Here is a 22,071-nt window from a genome sequence, read left to right as displayed (position 1 = left end):
AGGAAGGAAGGAAGGAAGGAAGGAAGGAAGGAAGGAAGGAAGGAAGGAAGGAAGGGGAAAAAGAAAGAAAGAAAGAAAGAAAGAAAGAAAGAAAGAAAGAAAGAAAGAAAGAAAGAAAGAAAGAATGAATTAGACTAGGTGACTCAGCCTCCCGGAGCTCAGGAAGGCAGAAACAGGCAGGTCACTGTGAGTTTGAGCCAAGCCTGGTCTACAGAGCAACCCTGTCTTAAAAACAAATAAATAAATATTTTTAAATATGTTTTTTTAATCTTAAAAAAAAAAAGAGTTTATTCACACTGACTGAGAAAGGCCCACCTCACCTCTCTTGAGACCATCTCAGGCTGCTGTGCTGGGAACTTTTGGTATTAGCACCAAGTTTTGCACATCCTGGAAACTTAAAATCATGGCAGATTGGTTTTGATGCTGCTGTCCTCCTCTGGGCTGGAGATAAATTTCAGTGAATTTCTGCTATCCTAAGGCTCCGCAGATAGGCAAACACTGTCTCTGAGTGACTCCTCAGCACTTTTAGCCCCTTTTCTGGTGAGGAAACTGAACTTTTACAACTTTTTAAAACTATACTTTTACAATCGAAATGGAGACCTGGGAGCAGGTAATACAGAGGGGGGTGGCCTGAGAATGGGAGACCTCCTGCCCCCATGCTTCCAACATGTAGTTCCTACTTACAGTGTGGCCACTTTGAGCAGAAGTTCACTCAGTATATTTTTTGGCAAAGAAACCTTGTTTAATAAGGAAGCATAGCTGGGGGCTGGAGAGATGGCTCAGCGGTTAAGAGCACTGGCTGTTCTTCCAGAGGTCCTAAGTTCAATACCCAGCAACCATATGGTGGCTCACAACTATCTATAATGAGATCTGGTGCCCTCTTCTGTCCTGCAGGTGTACATGCACTCATATACATTAAATAAACAAATTGTTAAAGAAAAGAAAAAGAAAGCATAGCTGGGCTCAGTAGTGGAGTTCTTGTCTTGAATGTAGCTAGGTTCAATACCCAAAAGAGGGGAGGGGAAGGGAAGGAAGGTGGGAGGGAAGGGAGTGAGGGAGGGAAGGGGAGGTGGGAGAGAGGGAAATGTCTTATCTTTGATCTAGATTTCTAATATGTGTATGTTATTTTCTAAGATGCCCAGTGTGTTGTGGATATTTATGTCAACTATGACTGTGACCTAAATGCTGCTAATATTTTCGAGCGTCTAGTAAATGATTTATCCAAAATCGCTCAGGGAAGAAGTGGACATGAACTGGGGATGACACCTCTACAGGTAACAGCCCCAAGGTTGTCTTCAAATTTTACTCATTTCAACAAGCATCGTGGAGTGGTATCACATGCCGGCCCTGGGTCTGTGGCTGCACTAGGGAACAAAGGACACAGACACACAGCTTCTACTGACATGGAATGATGGTAAAGAAGTAAGATGTCAGGAGGTGACATACTGCAGAGAGGAGATTGGATTGCCTTTGTTAAGGGCTTGCCCCACTAAAGTGCCCTTGGAGACAGGCAGTTCTAGGTCCCTGAGAGGCATGTGTGGAATCTTGGTGCCTAAGCTTTTCCTTGAGGTCTTTTCCTTGTGTCTGTAGGCTACAGGAGGATTTGTGCTGCATAAAACCTTGAGTCTAAATAGTGGCTTTTTTTTTTTTTTTTTTTTTTTAAGTCAGGGTTTCTCTATGTAGCCCTTGCTGTCCTGGACCAGGCTGGCCTTGAATTTACAGAGATCTGCCTTCCTCTGCCTTCCAAGTGCTGAGATTAAATTCATACATCCAGCTTATGTTCATTTTTTAAAAAAAGATTTATTTTATGTATATGAGTGCTCTATCTGCATGTATACTTTCATGCCAGAAGAGGGCACCAGATCAAATTATAGATGGTTGTGAGCCACCATGTGGTTACTGGGAATTGAACTCAGGACCTCTGGAAGAGCAGACATTGCCCTTAACTGCTGAGCCATCTCTCCAGCTCCTTGAGTTCATTTTTAAATATAAGAAATTGTATTTATGTGACAGGTGTGGTGGCACAAACCTCTAATCCCAGCACCCAGAATGCTGAGGCTGGAGGTTCATACCTTCCAAGCAGGCCTGACCTATATATATATATATTGAGCCACGGTTTAAATAAAGTTAGTGTTCTTATTTATCTATAGTGTCTCTTAAAATGAAATACATTCATCAGTCTTTCGGGTAAAATGACTCATGTGCTAAATAATTTATCTTTTTTTTTTTTTTCAGGATCACAGGTTAAGACTTTGTTATACTTGCTCTTATTTTTTTTTTTTTTTGGGGGGGGGGGAGATGTTTCAAGACAGAGTTTCCCTGTGTAGCCTTTCCTATCCTGGACTTAACTTTGTAGACTAGGCTGACCTCCAACTCACAGCTATTTGCCTACCTCCCAGAATGCTGGGATCACAGGCATGCATCACCACACCCAGCACTTGCTGGTATTTTATTCCACAAGCAATGAGTGGAGCAATCTTTCCTTCCTTCTTTTCTTTTCTTTCTTTTTTTTTTTTTTTTTTCCCTTTTTGGTGTCCTCCTATATCACACTCTGACTGTTTCTTTGAGGTAAGGTCACTCCCTCAACCTGGTGTTCTTATTTTCTTGGCTAGGCAGCAGCCAGCATTTCCATCAAGCATCTTGTCTTGCCCCTCTTAAAGCCTCTTAAAGGGTTACAGGCGTGAGTTGGTCACCCAGCTTGTAAATGGGTGCGGAGGTCCAAACTCTGCTTCTCATGATTGTATATAGCAAATACTCTTAATGACTGTACCATCTCGCCAGCCCTAAACTTTCTTTTGAAAATATGGTTAATGGGGCTGGGGAGATAGCTTTGGTGAAGTGCTTTTTTGAAAGCAGGAAGACCTGAGATTGATCCCCAGAGCTCATGTACAAAGCTGAACATGACACCATGGAGTTGGAACTCCAGTGTGCTTGAGAAGAAGACAGGCCCTGGAGTTTGCTGACCAGTTAGTCTAGCTTGATTAGTGACCTCCAGGCAATGTAAGAGGAGGTGAATGGCATTTCTGAGAATGACACCCAAATTGTTCTCTGGCATCCACAGGTATGCATACATGTATGCGTTTATGCATGCACACAGAGACAATTTGTAAAAGGTACAGATAACCCTTTGCACTTAGGAAGTCACACTGGTCATAGTGTAATGCTTACAGTGAATGATGCCATTAGGGATGTCTAAGCTCTTTGGTGTGTCATAACAGTTCCCTGGATTTTGTCTGTAGTAGTACTGAGTGTTAGTGACTCCCTGGCAGCCTCACAGGACTGCCCAAGTACCACAGAATGCCCATGGTTAAGTATGTTAAGGCTCTGTACTTTTGACTTTGGATCTCTAGGAGCTCAGTCTGAGGAAGAAAGGCTTGGAGTGTCTTGTGTCCATTCTCAAGTGCATGGTGGAATGGAGCAAGGACCTGTATGTGAATCCTAACCACCAGGCCAGCTTGGGTGAGTGAAAAATGTGAGCAACTCCTCCCTTCAGATGCGGCTTTCTACTGTGGAAACTGTGCCTAACAACTGTGTTTCCTAAATACTTGTAGTTGATATAAAATTCGTGCTTTTTTTTTTTTTTAGACTTATTTATTATGTATACAATATTCTGTCTGCATGGTCACCTGCATGCCAGAAGAGGGCACTAGATCTTATTATAGATGGCTATGAGCTATCTTGTAGCTCATATAATTGCACTCAGGACCTTTAGAAGAACAGCCAGTGCTCTTAACCGCTGAGGCATCTCTCCAGCCCAAATTTGTGCTTTTTAATACATGCAGAATGTTGGGGAGTTTAATTTGTCTTCCTGAAGCTGTGATATGTATGGTACTCTGACAAAGCACTTAAGAGAGAAAGGTGGTGTTTTTTGTTTTTTTTTTTTTTTTTTTGGACAGGATTTTCTCTGTGTATCCCTGGATAGCCTAGAACCAGCTCTGTAAACCAGGCTCACCTCAAACTCAACAGGGATATGCCTGTCTGTGTCTCCTGAGTGCTGGGATAAAGGCTTACACCACCCCCACTCAGCTAAGGTTTTTGATTGTTATGTTTTTGTAGTCCTAAAGATTGAACCTAGAACCTAGTGTATGCTAGCAAAGTGTTTTACCACTGAGCTACTCAGCCAAAGGATTTATTTTATTTTATTTTTAAGATTTTATTTTTGTTCTCCATGTGTTTGTATGCCGTATGTGTGTGGGTGCCCAAGCAGGCCAGATCCCCTGAACTGGAGTAAGCTACTTGATGTAGGACTCAAACTTGGGCCCTCTGGAAGAGCAGTAAGTGCTCTTAGCTGCTGAGCTATCTCTCCAGCCCTTCACCACTCTCTTACCCCTGTTTTTTAGATTTTAAAAAACTGTGTCTGTGTATGAGTATGTGCACATAAGTGCAGGTGTCCTTGAAGGCCAGAAGAGGGCGTCAGATCCCTGGAGCTGTAGTTTCATGAGGGAAGATACTGCAGGCTTCTCCTTCTGTGCTATGACCTGGCCCTGCCTGGGTCTTCCTGACCTCATTCCTCCCACCACCCTGAGTCAGGCCTGGTTCAGGAGAATTTATCTGAATCTTCCTGTTCTCTTTTATTCATTTGTCCATGCTTGCACAATCACCACACTCCCTGAATTATGTAGAGTGATGGAAGTTTGGATTTTGGTAAGGCAAGTCCTGCTTATTTTAAGTGTCTTGGCTTTGTATTTTTCTTCACTTGTGAATTTTAGTAGTAGTTGAGTTCTATGTAAAATAAATTCTGCATGAAGCTGGAAAGGATTTAAATGATAGGCTTGGAACCTGTGCCTCTTGGGTGCAAACCTGCTGCTGTGGTAGATGTGAGAGAAGGGCGCTGAAGCCAGAGCTTGCACAGCTACATCTGTTCCATCTGCTTAGTTGGTTTTGTTTGCTTTTATGTCACTGCAGGTCAGGAGAGGCTCCCAGATCAGGAAATGGGGGACGGAAAAGGCCTTGATATGTCAAGACGGTGCAGCGTGACATCAGTGGAGTCCACGGTGTCCTCAGGGACCCAGACAGCCATTCAGGATGACCCAGAGCAGTTTGAGGTCATCAAGCAACAGAAGGAAATCATTGAGCACGGCATTGAGCTGTGAGTGTGGCTGTTGTGCTATCTCTCAGGGCCTTTGACAAAGCTACATCTACTCTAGAACCTGGAGGCTGATTCCTGCAGGGGAAGTACTTGGGGGAGGGGACCATGCTATCCCAGGCAGGGGGATGCATGCAAGTATTTGTGAGAGGAAGAAAGGTACTTTGTATGGAGAATTCTTTGTGTAACTCAGGATGCCTTGATTTCCTTTTCTGGTAACAGAAAACACTTTAGAAAACAAGGCATAATGGCTTAGAATGGTAATTCCAGCCCTTGGGAGGCTGAGGTAGGAGAATGGCCTTGAGTTCAAAGCTAAATTCAGCTACATTGTAAACTCAGGGGGGAAAAAAAACCACCAAAAAACAAAACAGGGGCTGTAGAGGTGGCTCATTGGTTAAGAACAATGGCTGGCTACTCTTCCAGAGGACCTGCTCTTCAGTTTCAGTGTTCAGAGGTGTACAGAGGAGGCTCACAACCATCTGTAACTCTCATCTCAGAGGGTCTGATGCCTTCTTCTAGCCTCTGAGGGACATTACATGCATGTGGCTTGCAGACATACATGAAAGCAGAACAACCATACACATAAAATAATAACAAATAATATCTCAAAAAAAATTACAGGACTAAGCAAACAAACAAAAAGCACCAGCTACCTGGAAGAAACCATTGTTTATTTTCTGAATGGAAAGCTCAGTGTTCACCACGTTTGCTTTACCCATGTCTAAATCTCTCTGAGCCATTTGTAATTTGTAGCCATCACCATACTTGAGCACACATGTTTGAAACTTAAGAATGCTCTCCACATCACCACGACACCATCATTGTGGTACTTTCTCAGTCTTTGCTTCTACCGAGTCCTCTAGCGTGTCGTCTTCTGTGCTGTTTCTTTTGAATAACTAGCACTGTCCCTTATTTTGACAGTAGAAGCAAAGCATTCAGGCTTGTTCCTGTCTCACCATTCCTGGGAAGCTTTGTTTTCTCCATAGCAACTAAAGTTTTTGAGAACAAAAACTGCAAAGAGAACAGTGAACTTGAAAACATAAACTAAGTCTCACCCTTCCCCTGTCCACAGCTATTGCAGGCTTCCTATTTTATGCCATGAGCTAATCCTGCTTGGGCCTCCCTCCATGTCCTCATCTTCTGATAGCTCACTGGCTTACATGGCCTGTTTTTAGTCTCCTAGTCATCATGGTGAAGAGCTCTCCTTTTTTCTTTGTTCATTTTAATCTCTCAGCCATGGGACACTATTTCCTCCTCAAAGAGGCCCCCTATAACCACACTGACTAAACATGCCTGATTTTCTGTCCTTATTCAGTGTGTTTTCATGGCCCTTACCTATTTGTATTTGTACGAAAGAATCCCTCTGCCATGCAGGAACTGGCAAATTTTGGACTAGCCCATTAGTTAGCTTTGCCTCTCCTAACTAGGAAGCATAAAGTAAATATCTAGTATCTAAACAGAATATTTAACAAATGATGGAAATGCCAGATGATAGTTTGAGGTGGTTATGATGTGTCTTCTAGACATCTGTGACCCAACTGTGATTGCAGAGGACTACAGCAGCATTAGCCATCACACATATGTGTTAGAGGAAGGGGGAGAGGGCAGAAAGAAAACAGCCCTTTAAGTCCCCTTACTTGGTGAGAGATGACTCAGTAGTTAAGAGCACTGCCTGCTCTTCCAGAGGACCTGAGTTCAATTGCCAGCATCCACAAAAAGCAGCTCACAACTGCCTGTGACTCTAGTTCCAGGGGATCTAATAGATGCATGTGTAGGCAAAACACTAATGCACACGAAATAAAAATAAATTAGTAATAATAAAAAAGAAGTCCCTTTACTTGCTACTGTCTCACCAGAGGCTTGAACTTTGTTTTACTACTCTCCTGTATTCCAGGTTTCCCAATTCAGTGCCCAGGGTTCCTTCACTGTTCAGGATGGGGAGAGTGGGCATGGGTGACAGGCAGCTAAGTCTAGAGTTTCAGGGTCAGAAATTAAGAGCACCAAGATATGGCAGTTCACTGTGGTATCAATACTCAGGAGGCTTAGACAGGAAGGTGTCCTTGAGTCCAAGGCCACATTGGGTCATAGAGTGAGAACCATGTCTCAAAAAACATAACAATGATCAAGTGTAGTGACATATACCTTTAATCCCATTATTCCAGAGGCAGAGGCAGGTGGATTTCTATGAATTTGAAGCCATCCTAGGCTACAAAGTGAGACTCTGTCTCAAAAAAAAAACCTAAAGCAAAGCCAGAACAGGGCTGGTGAGGTGGCTCAGTGGGTAAAGGTGTCTGCTATCAAGCTTGAAGGAAAAAGGCTCTAAAGACTCAAGTTCTGCAGTTTGTCCTCTAATCCCCATTCTTGATCACATATGCACACATGTAAATAAATAAATAGAAAAGATTTGATGGTAGAATTTCGGAAAGATATAGAACATTTGGCTTATCATTAGCTAATGTGATTGCTTGTTCGAGGTGTCCTATAGCCATTTACCTTGAATGCTATCTTTCTCTCTGCTCCAGATTTTTAAGTAAGCCACCTGTGTTTTGTCTCCTCCTTGTACAGCTTCAACAAGAAGCCCAAGCGGGGTATCCAGTTTCTCCAAGAGCAAGGCATGCTGGGAGCAACCATAGAGGACATTGCCCAGTTTTTGCACCAGGAGGAGCGGCTGGATTCTGTAAGTTGGGGCTTGGCACCACATGTTGCTCTGATGGCTGATGTTGTGTCTCTCTGGCTTGCACCTCCTGCTTGCCTGGCCCTGAGTGTAGAATGCTCTGAACCCTGGCTCCTGCAACCTTTCTCTTCTTTGGCACCGTACAGCATTCCTTGATGAGAATGAGCATGGCTTTGACTCGCAGTTGTTTGAGGGACAGTGTCAGAATCCAAAGAGGTCCTTGACTACTGGAAGCTTTTCTCTGGCTGAGTGTGTCTACTGTCCCTCCATATTTAAGCCTTGTGTTTCTGCTTTTCCTCTCTCTCTGATAGGCAGTTCTGCATATGGAAGCAGGGGCAATCTTTCCCTGTTTCCCAGCAGTCAGCTGCTGTGGGCACTTAGGGCCTTTGTATTTCAGTCACCACCACCAGCCCTATTCCACCCCATTAGTGCTTTTTGCTGCAGGCCATATTTGGCAGTTTCTAGATGTAAGTGCATATACATGTTTCAGACCCAAGTTGGCGAATTTCTGGGAGATAGCATGAGGTTCAACAAGGAGGTAATGTATGCCTATGTGGACCAACTGGACTTCTGTGAAAAAGAGTTCGTCTCAGCCCTAAGGACATTCCTGGAAGGCTTCCGCTTGCCTGGGGAAGCCCAGAAGATTGACCGGTTAATGGAGAAGTTTGCTGCACGATACATAGAATGTAACCAAGGGTGAGCACTGTGGCTACTACTTCTTCCTTTTTGCAGATGGTTATTTTGACTTGATGTTTGAATTTAAGTGTTGCAATTCTGCTGAGACACTAAAATGTCTGGTCACTCTGTGGCAGGCTCTGCTAAGCAGTATCCCACATAAGACTTTGCAGCAACATTATTTATATCTGAATACTACAGACAATGAGGTTGGGAACCAGAAAGGTTAAATAACTTTCTAAGTTCTCATGGCTAGCTGGGCATGCTGACACTGAAGGGGTAGAGGAAGAGAAGTCAGAGGTGGAGGCAAGCCTGAGCTACCTTGTCTTAAACGAAAACAAGGGCTGGGATGTAGATCAGTAGTAGAGCACTTGCCTTAGATGCATAAGGCCTCGGGTTCAACCTCCAGCATTGAGGGGAGCAGGTTCCACATCTAAGAGTAAAAACTGTGCGTTTACTCTAGAAGAGCTTCATTGAAGAAGGGTGGTGCTTCTTTAATAGCTGGCATGGTGTGGGATGCACTGCTTCTTTGATTACATGCTGATAAATAAGCTATAGAAGTGGCTGTGTAACTTAATAAACCTTCCAACAAGTACTTGGTTTTATCTTGGGTTTTTTAATTTTTATTGTGTGTGTGTGTGTGATAATGTGGAGGGGCACGTGAGCCACAATCTGGGTGTGGAGGTTAGAGGACAACTTTGGAACCAGTTTGATCCTACCTTTATGTGATTTCTGGGAATTGAACTCAGGTCATTAAGGCAAATAATTTTACCTGCTGAGCCCTCTCACCAGCCCTAATCTTGGTTACTTAAAAGTCCGTTGCTGTTTTTATAGGAAATAGAGAAGTTTTGATCCTAACTGGGATGATTAGAAGAAAGAGTGATGGAATGGAAGTGACATATAGCAGAAGTGGGGACTAATTGAGGAAGGAAAAGAACTAGCTGGAGGGAGGAAAGCTTCATGGGGGAAACATGAGAACAAAATACAACGACAAGTATATACACAGAAGCTAAAAAGAAAGGGGCTAAGTGTTATTCAGTCCTCCTTGCATTCATCAGGCTGAATCAGTGATAGGCTTGTTACACATGGGAAACTGAGGCTCTGAAAGGTTGATTATCCAGTCCAAAATTAGTTAACTAATAAGTAGCCAAGTCAAAATGTCTGAGGAGTCATGGGCCCCCCTCTGCATGTACAGCTGTGAGTATCTAAATGCACTATGAACATGTTGGGGGAAGTGCTCAGGAAACATTTGGATGACAGTTTTGTCCCAGGTCAATTTCATTTTCATATGAATCAGTCCCAATCCTGCCAGATGGTCTGATTGGCAGAGGCAGCCTCTGGTTATCTGAACCTAACAGACAACTTGATATGAAGATGTGATGGCATGTTGCTAACTTTAAGTGTGCCCTCCAGAACCTGGAGACATCGCTCCATTACCTAGTCAGTCGATTCAGGTCCTGTCAGCTTTTGCTGTATTTCTTGGAATTTCTTTTCCTGGTGGAACAGTTTGTACAGACGAGTTTCCAGCTTCAGTTCACCTGTAATATAGCTTAGTGTCTATACAGTTCTGTCTTTCTTTCCTTACCTAAAATTAAAATGTCAGACCTTAAGCATATGCTTTAAAACAGTGCAAATATCTTGCTTTGTATTTTGGTTATTAAGTGTCAAGTGGATAAGAGAAACAGTAAATAACTAACAACCAAAAAGATTTTATGTGGTACCTCAGTGTCAGAGTTGATGCTCTAAAGTGGCGTCCCAAGAGGCCCCTGGCATGTAAAGGGTAAGGAGCCATTCATCCCAGGATGGCCCATAGCAGGCCTGGTACTTGTGAGAGCATCTCCTGGCATCTTGTGCTGTTTTTGCCTGTACTCTTGGCCAGGATGCTCCTTGAGTCTTTTTTTAATTACTTGAGGTTGCTTGACTCAGAGAAGCCTATGCTCTGCTACATGGGCTTGCTTAGCTCCTTTTGCACACTGGACTGTTAACTCTTATTTGGTGATAATTTTTGTTCGGAAGACTCTACCCTGGCTCCATATCATAGGTGCAGCAGGGCTGCTTTTGGTGACCTGTGTCCCCACTAGTGCCCTTCTCTCTGGCTTCATCACTGTAACCGTGCTTCTTATCTGGGTTCTTTCCTTCCAGGCAAACCCTGTTTGCTAGTGCTGACACTGCGTATGTCCTGGCGTATTCCATCATTATGCTAACTACAGACTTGCACAGCCCTCAGGTAAAATACCTCATCATTCATGTATTGTAGCAACAGACATGGCTGAATTTGTTTGAGCATTTTAGTGCTTTAATAAGGTTTTTTGTTGTTGTTGTTTTGGTTTGGTTTTTTAATTTCAGGTAAAGAACAAAATGACAAAAGAACAATATATTAAAATGAATCGGGGTATCAATGATAGTAAAGACTTACCAGAGGAATATCTGTCCAGCATCTACGAAGAGATAGAAGGCAAGAAAATTGCAATGAAGGAGACAAAAGAGCACACAATTGCAACAAAATCCACCAAGCAGAGTAAGGCCTGCCTACTGCATACTTGCCCATCAGCACTAACTTTCATTAAAATATAATTAAATCATTTTTCCCTTCCCTTATCTACTAACATCCCCTCCTGTGGGGACTCCCCACTCCCTCTCAGATTCATGGCCTCTTTTTCTTTAAATTGTTGTTGTTTCATATACATGTACATAAAAACATAAAATCAAATGTATAAATATAACCTGCTGAGGTGGTTTAGTATTGCTTGTAAGTAAATGATTTCAAGGCTGACCCCTCAGCCCTGGGGGAGATGAATTTTCACAGAGCAGTCCTTAGTTGCTTATAGTTCTTTGTCTAGGGGTGGGGCTCACCTCTGCCTTTTGAGTACATCAGAGAGTATGATTAAGTATGCTGCTGGTGGTAAATTTAATTTGCATATTTAAAAACCTGAATAGTAATGTGATTAAATTAATTATTATGATCATATGCTTATTTCATAATATGATTCTCGCTAGATTTGTAATTAGGAACAAGAAGGAATTTAAATGTATGATCTAAAAGCTAAATTATCCTCCCCAAAGTTCTCCGCAAAACTTTGAACTCATGGTGATTGTGTCAGTTGCTGCTGGAACTCTCAGTGAGCCCCTGTGGTGCTGTCAGTCTCTGTTTGAGAAGCTCAGGTGCAGAGCCTGAGAGCACAGGCCCTAGAGCCTCACTCGTGGAGCCAAGCTGCAGCTGTTACTTACAAGTCCCATCGCCCTGGCCAGGGTTAAGGAAGCATTCCTAGCCATTCTGCCTCATCATCCCCATTAAAAAAAATGGTAATATTTGTAACCGGTTCACAAGCTGATTGGAAGATTTGTGACTTAATTGGGCTTTCAAGGCGGTTCCTGACACACACCAAGCACTCTGTATGTGTCTTATTTCTTTGCAGATGTAGCTAGTGAGAAGCAAAGGCGGCTGCTGTACAATATGGAGATGGAACAGATGGCTAAAACAGCTAAAGCTCTGATGGAGGCTGTGAGCCATGCTAAAGCTCCATTTACCAGTGCCACACACTTGGACCATGTCCGGCCAATGTTCAAAGTGAGTATTCTAGGAAGTTAGTATGTTGCCAACCCTGATTCTGCATTTAGCTTGCTGTAAATGTCTGGAGAGATCACAGTAGGAGAAAATGGAGAGGAAAAACCAGGGTGCTTCCCTTCTCTAAGTGCCAGCAGTCATGAACTCCGCTGTCTCACTGTGTGGGTTGAAATCTTGGCTTTGCTACTTTGTAGCCAAGTGTGTTGTTTTTAAACAAAACGTTTGATTTTACCAATGAAGACTTCGGAGCCATATCCTGGGATGAAAGTCTATTAGTGCTTGGAGAGGCAGAGAAAGCACCAACCTGACTTTCTCCTCATGTGGTTGTCCCAAAAGAAGGCCCTTTCCGGTACTGTCCGCAAAACCCCTCATACTCAGTGTCCCTTACTTCTACTTTCTGTGCATCTCTGTATCTATCCTTCTGACTTCCTCTTACTCTCTACGGTTTTTTCCCTATGTTCACTTCCTGTCAACTGGTTGCTTGCTCTGTCTTTTGACCTATGGTTTACTTTATTTAATTCTGTTTACAATATTCAAACAGAAGCTCTTGGATTAAAGGTGTGTGCTAGGGGTGAGCCATACCAAAACTAGAAACAGGTTTTTCCAGGAAACAACACAATCTAGAGGTTCACAGTGTCATCAAATATCCTGCAACATTTCCCTTTTTATCTAAATAAAAACAAAAAAATTTACCTCTGACACAGTAAAACTGTTTACAATAATGAGGCTATATTTCTGCCAAGCTTTCCACAATGTCCAGCTTGTTTGTATTTGGCAGCTTTAGGGTTAAGTTTTTTTGAGTTCAAAGTTCAATAAAATGTCTGTGTCAGTCTCAGCAATTTGAATATCCTGAGTAGTTTGGAATCCAAAGCTGTTCTTTGGGTAGTATTTGTGAGCTTAGTGGCAATGCAGATTGGGTAGAACATATTAGTCAAAGTAAAGGTGTTTACTGTTTGCACAGACCCTGACAGCAGAAGAAACATGGCACAATTTTGTCCTATAGCGTTTCCAAAATGTAAATTTGTGGGGGGGGGGGGGGAGGTTATCTGTGCTGTTTGAGTCAGAATTTCTCTGTGTAGCCTTGGCTGTCTTACTAGCTTGGTAGACCAGGCTGGTCTCAAACTCACAGCAATCCACCTGCCTCTTCCTCCCTGAGAGCTAGGATCACAGGTATGTGACACCACTCCTGGCCAAAAACTTAAAACATTTTAAACCCCGTATTCAACAAATCTCCAAAAGGTTTGAGGACCACAATCTATTAAGTACAGCCAAGTTACATAAACTTTGTTCTTAGTTACTTGCTTCAGACTCAAAGCCAAAAACATGTTACAGGAAGCTAAATGAAGCTTATTTCTTAAATTAGTACTCTCTATGACCACTAATATCACAGTAGAAAGTTTGTATATACATAATAATTTTCTAGATTTTGAGATAATATTTGAACCTTAAGAAAAGTTTAAAATTTTAAAAATTATGAGATTAGGGGCAATATAATAGTCCTTTATTTTCTCTTTTCCTCTGTTCCATACCGGGTGGCTCTTCTGATATGAGACAAATATTTTGGATTTCCGTTAACAAGCATGCATGGGTTTAAAGAAGGAGAGAGCCGTGCTCCAACCCCAAAGCCAGCTTTAACTTTTAACTGAATTGAGACCACGTAAAGACCATCTGTCTGTAGAGGGCAGCAATACCGCTTGGCCATTTTACTCTTTCTTGGGACATTTTCTCTTGATGATCCATTTTTTTTTCTTCAGCTGTTTCACTTGTCTAGTGGTCTCCGGATTTCTTAGTTGGATGCTTTTATCTCCTGGAAAGATAAAAGCAAAACCCTGCCCTAACCCTAACTCTGGGAGTTCCTTTTTTGGCAGGTTATATCTTTCCTAGGGCAAATTTTTTGTTTGTTTGTTTGTTTGTTTGGCAAGAGAAAAGGTATAATCTTTTAATTAAAATTTTAAAAAATTCTTTTGAAAATTTGAAACTGAATATCTTAATATATGTGGATAAATATACCTGTATTCCCCTTTCTCTTTATATATAAATTCAAGATTTAAGTGTATTTATTTTTGGGTCACAAAGGACATTCACTTTGACTTTCAGCCTGCCTTTTGCAAGTGGCTTTTAAATTTAAATCACTGTAATTCTTATATGCCAGCTTCTGCCTCCCAAGTGCTATGGGTTTTTATAATAGTTTTTTTTTTTTTCATAAGGTTATCCTGGTTTAATTTGGTTCTCCATTTCCCCTTATTTTTTTAGTGTTAGGTGTAAGTTTTTTGAATGTGTAATCTATCATTCCTGATTTATTCTGAATTTATTCCCTGGCAAATTTTAATATTCTAGCTTTAATTAAACATAATGCCAAATTGTCTACTATTTCATTATTTTCAGATGTTTTATCTGTTTTACCTGTATGAACTTCCTTAAAATTTGATGTTCTTGCTAAGTCTTGCTAGATTTTGTCTTTTCCATTCATGCCTCCCATGACCAGATAGATATCTCTTTACCATTTTTCTGCCAGTTAGTGGTTTTCCATTTTGATGACCATATAACTGTATCATTGTACCATGAATTGGAGAAGATAAAGATTTTGCTTTTGCTTTCCTAGTTGTTTGTCTTATAGCCAATAGTACTGCATAGATTTTGTGGTTCCTTCCTCAGTATTGGCCATTCCATTCCCTGGCTGCTTCTTCCCATTAGTTTTGGTTCCATGAATGGTTGATAAACCATCAGTAAACCATTCATTAGCTAAATGTTGTGACCATTCTGTTGGTCTCCACAGTTTAATAGGTGCTTCTTTTGGGAGAGGGATGAGTGGTTTAGGGGTGGGGATTATAGGCAATTGAGGTATCTTCTTAATGGTGGAAATATGCTACCATATCCTGGACACAAAGGAATTCAGATAGGTACCATTTCCACTGTAATACCTTTCCTTCCATGGCTAAGCCTAGGAAGGACTCTGCCTTTGAAGGAATCTAATCCATCATTGTAAGGGATGCCCTTATGACCACTGGCAATGACTGAATATAAGGTTCTCCATAAAATGTTCAGACTTGTTTCTCAAAGAGAGAATATTTATTCTCTGTATATGGAAAGTGTTTGCAATAGAAGCCAACAGGCAAATGTTGGTGGACTCCTGTTTGCTATAGGGTCTCCAGTTGCCAATTCACCAAGAAATATATCCATAATTAGATATTAGTTCAATACTGATCAGATGTGCATCCACAAAGATGAGCTTAGCAGCAGTTGCAAAAGCTGCTCTTTGTTTGTGTCCTCATTGGAAATTAGCTGCCTTTCTAATAATGCTATAGAGGGTTTTTATAATGATCTGTAAATATAAATAATCTGTGGTTTCTAGTGTGCAGATATAACAATTCGGAGCTATATCTCAGTTTTGTCCCTGGATGGTAGGATTAAAGGCATGCCCCACCACTACCACCTTGTTCACTATAACTCTAGAATTTAGAAAATAACTAATTAGCCGGGCATGGTGGCACACACCTGTGATCCCAGCACAGCACTCAGGGAGGCAGAGGCTAACAGATCTCTGTGAGTTTGAGACCAGCCAGGTCTACAAAGTGAGTCCAGGACAGCCAAGGCTACACAAAGAAAACCTTGTCTCAAAAAAAACAAAAAGAAAAGAAAAAAGAAAACAACTAATTTATAGAGCCCCACCTGTCTCTGCTGGGATGAAAGGCATGGGCTACCACTGCCCTGCTCAGATATTTTATCTTAGCTTCAAATCACTCCAACTCTTAGAGATTTGGAAAACAAGTGTGAACTGTAGTAACCCCTGGAATTTACTTAAAACATTTTAGATCTCTTAATGGTATTTTTAATACCAAATAACAAAAACATCCTTTTTATTAAAAAGAAAACTTGGGGCTGGAGAGATGGCTCAGTGGTTAAGAGCACTGTCTGCTCTTCCAGAGGTCCTGAGTTCAATTCCCAGCAACCACATGGTGGCTTACAATTATCTATGCCCTCAACTGCTCTCTTCTAGCATGCAGGTGCGCATGCAGATAGAGCAGTAATATAAATAAATAAATAAAATCTTAAAAAAAAAAAAAAAAAAGAAAACTCAAGGACTGGGGGAGGGGCATGAGTGGGGAGAAAGGAGGGAGAGTGGGATTGGGAGGGGACAAAGGAGGAGGCTACAGTTGGGATACAAAGTAAATAAACTAATTAATTAATTAATTAAAAAATAAATTATTTAAAAAAAATTTTTTAAAGAAGAAAACTCAAAAGCTAATGTTCAAGATGGTGTAGGCCATATGGCAATCTTCTAACATAGATTTAAGATACGTAGTTTAAGAACACCCATTTTTCATTTTATGCCAGTAAGACAAGTATGCCTTTGGTAAATTACCATTTGAAAATATTATTTTTATTTTTATATGCCTAATCAAATGAAAGACATTTAAAAGTCTTTATAAGTTAATTTGGATTGAATGACCAAGCTGTCTGATGAGCTATCACCTCTCCTTATTCAGGAGATCTCTCCTGTTTGAATCTAATCTTTATCAGTCTTGATGGTATCCACAGCTTTTCTCCTGTGGAAACAAAGGCAAAACCTCTTCCCCAACGTAACAAATATCCCAGTTTCCATTTTGAGGACAACACTTCTTTAAAATATACAGGCTGATTTAATCCAGCAGTTTTTTCTACTATTCAGTGTCTCTCTGCAGCTGTTGTATCCAGCTTATGGACAGCCTGAACCGTCTGTGACTGTTCTTGATAATACCTTTTAATGTTTTTCTCAGAAACATTCTTGTTTCTGAGATTGGAGGAAACAGTTTGCCAAAATACTTGTTTTGACACAGAGCCTCACTATATAGCCTTGACTGTCCTTGAACCTGTTACATAGACCAGGCTGGCCTCTGTATCTCACAGAGATGCACTTTTACTATGATTAAAGGCCTGTATTGTTGAGCACAGCTCACTTACATGCTTTGTTCTGCAAAAACCAACTTTTTTTTATGATTTATTTATTCATTATTTATAGTCTTCTGCCTGCAGGTCAGAAGAGGGCACCAGATCTCATTATAGATGGTTCTGAGCCACCTTGTGGTTGACTGGGAATTGAACTCAGGACCTTTGGAAGAACAGCCAGCGCTCTTAACCTCTGAGCCATCTCTCCATCTCTCCAGCCCGCTGCATGCCAACCTCTGATTGTTTCTGGCTGTGTAGAGAACTGATTGTGTGGGACTAGTGAAGTGGCTCAGCATTGTGCACTGGTTGCTCTTGCAGAGGGCCAGGGCTCTGTTCCTAGTTACATTCCATAGCTCCAGTTTCAGGGGTCTGTGACACTCTTGTTTTACCTCAGTGGTAGCCAGGCACAAACAGGACATACATGTAGACAAAACATTCATATACATAAAACAAATCTTCAAACCTCCTGATTATCAATCCCCATATACATTTAGCAGGGAAAGAGATCATCTTTGAGTTACTAGTGATGTCTGCTATAGCTGTAAATATAAGTTGACTATATATTCATAGTGTTGTATATTTATGTTTATAGTGTATATTTATATTTATAGTGTTGAATAGTACATTTATAGTGGTCATAGTTTATAAGCAGCTGTTTCCTATTGTGAACGGACTAGATTGAGGTCAGTGTTACAGTGATCACAGCATCTTGGCTATTTCTGTAATTGGCATTGTATATATACTCTAAGTGCTCTTGCCATGCTGAAACTTAGTTTCTTGGCAGTTGGTGTGGACACCACTACTGGCAGCCTATAGCATCGGCCTGCAGAACTGTGATGACACAGAGGTGGCCTCCCTGTGTTTGGAGGGCATCAGGTGTGCAGTCCGCATCGCCTGCATCTTTGGAATGCAGGTAGGTAGAACTGCGTGGGTTTCCAGAGATACCATCATGTGTTTTTTTAGATTGTTAAAGCTTGGAAACTTCCAAGGGTTTCCAGTTGATGATGTTTATTTAGCAAACTATTTATTCATTCCCACTGAGAAACAACCCATGCCTTTATGCTAACAGTGGCTCCACTGGGGAGAATCCTGGAAATCTGGATTAAAACTAGATACTGGGCTAGCAATAATAAAACGGCCTCTTCGTCCATCTGCCACATTTACCTGCTCTGGCTGAGGGCATAACTGTCTAGTAAAAAGTGTGTGGTGTGATCAGCTGGCCAAAAGCCCTCAATTTTATTCTCAGCATTCCTACAATAGCTGCTGCTTTTTATAACCCATGTTTACTATGAGTTCCCTATCTCCCACCATGTTCTGGGGAAGTGGATGGTCTATAAACCTTGTTTGAATCCTGAAACACTGAACAAATCAATGCAGTCTTTAAGCTGTTGTACAGTCACAAGGTTGGTGTCTTCTCCACACCTTGCTTCTAGGTCAGTAAGAATCTGCCCATTAGTTTGTTCAAAAAGCTTCAGTCTTCTGTCCCCATTCAACTCTCTTACGTGTTAAGACCTGATGGTCTGAAGCTGGAAGTCAGGGTTTCAAAGCCCACTCTGATTTCTCCAGCCTGGTGGTGTTGGCCTCCAAATTCAAAGGCATAGCTTGTCTACTTACTTATACTTACCTTACAGGATTGTTGTAAATATCAGCACTTATTTAACAGTCTTGGCATCCAGCAGACAGATTAGAACACAGGACAGATAGACAGTCTGTGATTGAGGTCACTGCAGAGAACTCATTCTCAAGTGTAGTTGTGTATAGGAAGCCTCAGGTAGTTAGTTCAGTGCTGGAACCATTCCAGCATGGGATGGCTAGAGTGCTGGTGAGCCAAAAGCCTACTGTGTACTTTTGGAAATAGCAGACAAGCACAGTGTGCCAGCCTGCCACGTTAGTGGCCACACTGTGGGTAGAGTCATAGTGCTCTTTTGGGCTTCTCTTTCAGCTGGAACGAGATGCCTATGTTCAGGCTCTTGCTCGCTTCTCTCTGCTGACAGCCAGCTCCAGCATCACAGAAATGAAGCAGAAAAACATCGACACCATAAAGACGCTCATCACTGTGGCTCACACCGATGGCAACTACCTTGGCAACTCTTGGCATGAGGTATGTGTCTCTGCCTTTCCTCAGGATAACTCTAGACCTCTTACTCTTTTCATCTTCTGCTCAGTTCTATTAAGCCTCCCTTTAGCTCCTGAATCTTAAAGTTGCCCATGAAGACAGAGCTCGTGCCCTCTTACACTGATGGTAGAGAACAGATCAGCAAACACATAGCATGATGACAGACAGCAGTGAGCACAACTTGGGCTGGTGTTGGTGAGTGTGATCAGGAGAGTTTTAAGAAAGTTTTCTTGATAAGGGGAACACATGTGGTCACAGCTAAAGCTGGTGGGGCCAAAGTATTCCAGACATAACAGAAATGCAAAGACCCCAGAGCAAGACAAGAAGTGGCAAGGTAAAGGAACAGAGCAGAAGCCAGGGAGATTATGTGCGGAGTCTGAGGAAGAGAGTGGATAGGCAGGTTGGGGAACTGGAACCAGGTCCAACCACATAGGTTGAGTGGCATGGGAAATAGAGCCCCGCTAAGCAGTGTTTTTCTTTGTTGTACCCGCAATGAAGTTTGCAGATACACACACAGGTATTTCTGATGTATGTGTGTGACCCAACTGTACCAGTTCTGTTTGTTGTTCACTTTTTGGTTGTTGATGTTTGTTTTTGAGACAAGGTTTCTCTGTGTAGCTGTGGCCAGGCTAGCCTGGAACTCAGAGCTCCACCTGCCTCTGCCTCCTGAGTGCTGGATTAAAGTCATGTGCCGCCACTGCCCAGCTCTCAAGTTTATTCTTAGTGTAGAAAACTGCATGTTCCAGAAAACAGTAACTGTCTGAAGACTGTGGCATCCTCTTTCTGGCTGTAAAGCAAGGCTTCACTTTTCACATCTTCTTTTTTTAGATCTTGAAATGCATCAGCCAGCTGGAGCTTGCTCAGCTGATAGGAACTGGGGTGAAGACTCGCTACCTTTCTGGCTCCGGGCGGGAAAGAGAAGGGAGCCTGAAGGGCCACACCTTGGCAGGAGAAGAATTCATGGGTCTTGGCCTCGGTAAGACACCAGGCCCAGCTGGCCAGCAAAGACTCATAAGTTAACAGTGGTGAAGCTCTTCTTGTCACATCCATTTTCCAATCGCATGTCTCTGAATTCCATGGGCACTGGTCAAGTCACTTGACAGAGTCACATGTCACTGAGGTAGCCAAGGTTGCTGGGCCCAAGTACAGTGGAGCAGCGCAGTGCAGCCAGTACAGTTCAGGCTCTGACAGGATCTACTTCTTGTGTGCTCGGGGGTAAGGAGTGACTGCTGTGACATCCTGCACAGCCCACCAGTGTCCAGCACAAGAGCCACTGTGTGTTCTTGGAGCCCTTGGCCACTCACTTGCTTCAAGTTTGTTTTCCTGAGCACTGGGAGATTGTCTACAAGCAAGAGAGTCTATAGTAAGGATGTATTTTAAACCCAGAACGTAAGCTTGTTACTCTGTCAGCAGTGGAGCTGTTTGTTCTTGGCTTTGTTTTACTTGCACCCTGGTTCTCTTTTATGTCATTTGTATTTATTTGCCCAAGGCAAAGGGTGCTTCCTATTGTTTGTGTGCTTTGCTTTTTTGAGTCAGGTTCCTATCGCCGGTGCTGGCCTCAAATTTACTATATAGCAGGGGCTGGCCTTGAACTTCTCATCCTTGTGCCTCTGCCTTCTGAGTGCTAAGAATATGGGTGTGCACCACTGTGCTTAGCCTGGGTACTTTGTTCTAAATACTGGACAGTGTTTGGAGTTGTGCTGATTTTGTGCATTATGTTTTAGGTAATTTAGTGAGTGGTGGTGTGGATAAAAGACAGATGGCCAGCTTCCAGGAGTCCGTTGGTGAAACCAGCTCACAGAGTGTGGTTGTCGCGGTCGACAGGTAACGATTTTGTTCTCCAGTGGTGCTGTACCACCTGCACCTGGTGTCATTTAGTAGCTTCTGGGTGTGGTGATTTCTAATCTGTTCAGCTGTTAATGTTTTCTCTCTGCCTTTTCCGAGTACTTGAGAAATTTCAATTTCCTCCCTAGAATTTTTACTGGCTCTACCAGACTGGATGGAAATGCAATAGGTATGTATGACTTTAGTGACAACTATATGTGCTTCCCACTGTGATTGTGTGAGTGTTACTATATGTTGCTGCCTCTGTCCTGTAGTTGACTTTGTCCGCTGGCTATGTGCTGTGTCAATGGATGAGCTGGCTTCTCCCCACCATCCTCGCATGTTCAGCCTGCAGAAGATTGTGGAGATATCATACTACAACATGAACCGGATCCGGCTGCAGTGGTCTCGGATATGGCATGTCATTGGAGATCATTTCAATAAGGTAACTGCTCAAATCTAAAGACCACTTTAGCGACAGCTGAAGGAAACTGGGTGCTGCATTCAAGAAAGAAGTAATGTCAGGCAGGTGGATCTCTGAGTTCCAGGACAGCCTGGTCTACAGGGTGAGTTCTAGAATAGCAAGGACTACACAGAGAAACCCTTTCTGGAAAAATAAAACAACGACAAAAAAATGGAATCAATAGGAAGTGTTGACCCTTTTTTTTGGAGGGGGGAGTGTCTCAATTTATTTTTTCCTGTGAAATCAAGGACAGTTTGGTAAGATTAATGTTCTTATATTTGGATAGGAGTTGTGTAGCATGAATTAAAAATCTAGTGATACTGAAAATACTTTATAATCCCCATATCCATAGGTGGGACTCTAGCTCAGTTGGTAGAGTGCTTTCCTACCATGCACAAAGTCCTGGATTCAGTCCCCAGCACTGCATACATAGGACATGGTGGTGCAGGCCTGTGGTGCACGCCTATAACACATACCTGCAATTTAGCGTGCTCATCACTGGATATGCAGCAAGTTCTAAGCCAGCCTGGATACATGACCCTTTTTCTTTCTTTTCTTTTCTTTTTTTTTTTTTTTTTTTTTTTTCTTCTTTTTTAAAGGTCTTTGAGACAGTTTCACTATGTAGCTCTGGCTGTCCTAGAACTCACTATGTAGATCAAGTTGATTTCAAACTCACAGAGATCGCCCTGCCTCTGTCTCCCAAGTGCTGGGATTAAAGATATGCATCACCATGTGCAGCCAA

The 22,071-nt window shown here is 42.2% G+C and overlaps 1 protein-coding gene across 1 annotated transcript in view; it reads left to right on the top strand.

Moving 5' to 3' along the window:
• Arfgef2 (ADP ribosylation factor guanine nucleotide exchange factor 2) overlaps window positions 1-22,071 on the top strand; it is an 88,452-nt gene that overhangs the window by 40,000 nt on the left and 26,381 nt on the right. Inside the window, exons 12-25 of the mRNA XM_055595963.1 lie at window positions 1,135-1,274; window positions 3,351-3,459; window positions 4,906-5,089; window positions 7,652-7,763; window positions 8,251-8,456; window positions 10,578-10,662; window positions 10,782-10,953; window positions 11,852-12,003; window positions 17,711-17,839; window positions 18,869-19,027; window positions 19,871-20,018; window positions 20,767-20,866; window positions 21,016-21,056; window positions 21,142-21,311. Of these exons, the coding sequence (XP_055451938.1) occupies window positions 1,135-1,274; window positions 3,351-3,459; window positions 4,906-5,089; window positions 7,652-7,763; window positions 8,251-8,456; window positions 10,578-10,662; window positions 10,782-10,953; window positions 11,852-12,003; window positions 17,711-17,839; window positions 18,869-19,027; window positions 19,871-20,018; window positions 20,767-20,866; window positions 21,016-21,056; window positions 21,142-21,311 (1,907 nt within the window). The remainder of the gene's footprint in view (window positions 1-1,134; window positions 1,275-3,350; window positions 3,460-4,905; window positions 5,090-7,651; window positions 7,764-8,250; window positions 8,457-10,577; window positions 10,663-10,781; window positions 10,954-11,851; window positions 12,004-17,710; window positions 17,840-18,868; window positions 19,028-19,870; window positions 20,019-20,766; window positions 20,867-21,015; window positions 21,057-21,141; window positions 21,312-22,071) is intronic.

This window comes from Psammomys obesus, unplaced genomic scaffold, assembly GCF_907164565.1.
Source record: "Psammomys obesus unplaced genomic scaffold, mPsaObe1.curated_primary_1811, whole genome shotgun sequence".
In the NCBI taxonomy this organism is placed as follows: Eukaryota; Metazoa; Chordata; class Mammalia; order Rodentia; family Muridae; genus Psammomys; species Psammomys obesus.
This window is presented reverse-complemented; position numbering and strand designations above follow the sequence as displayed.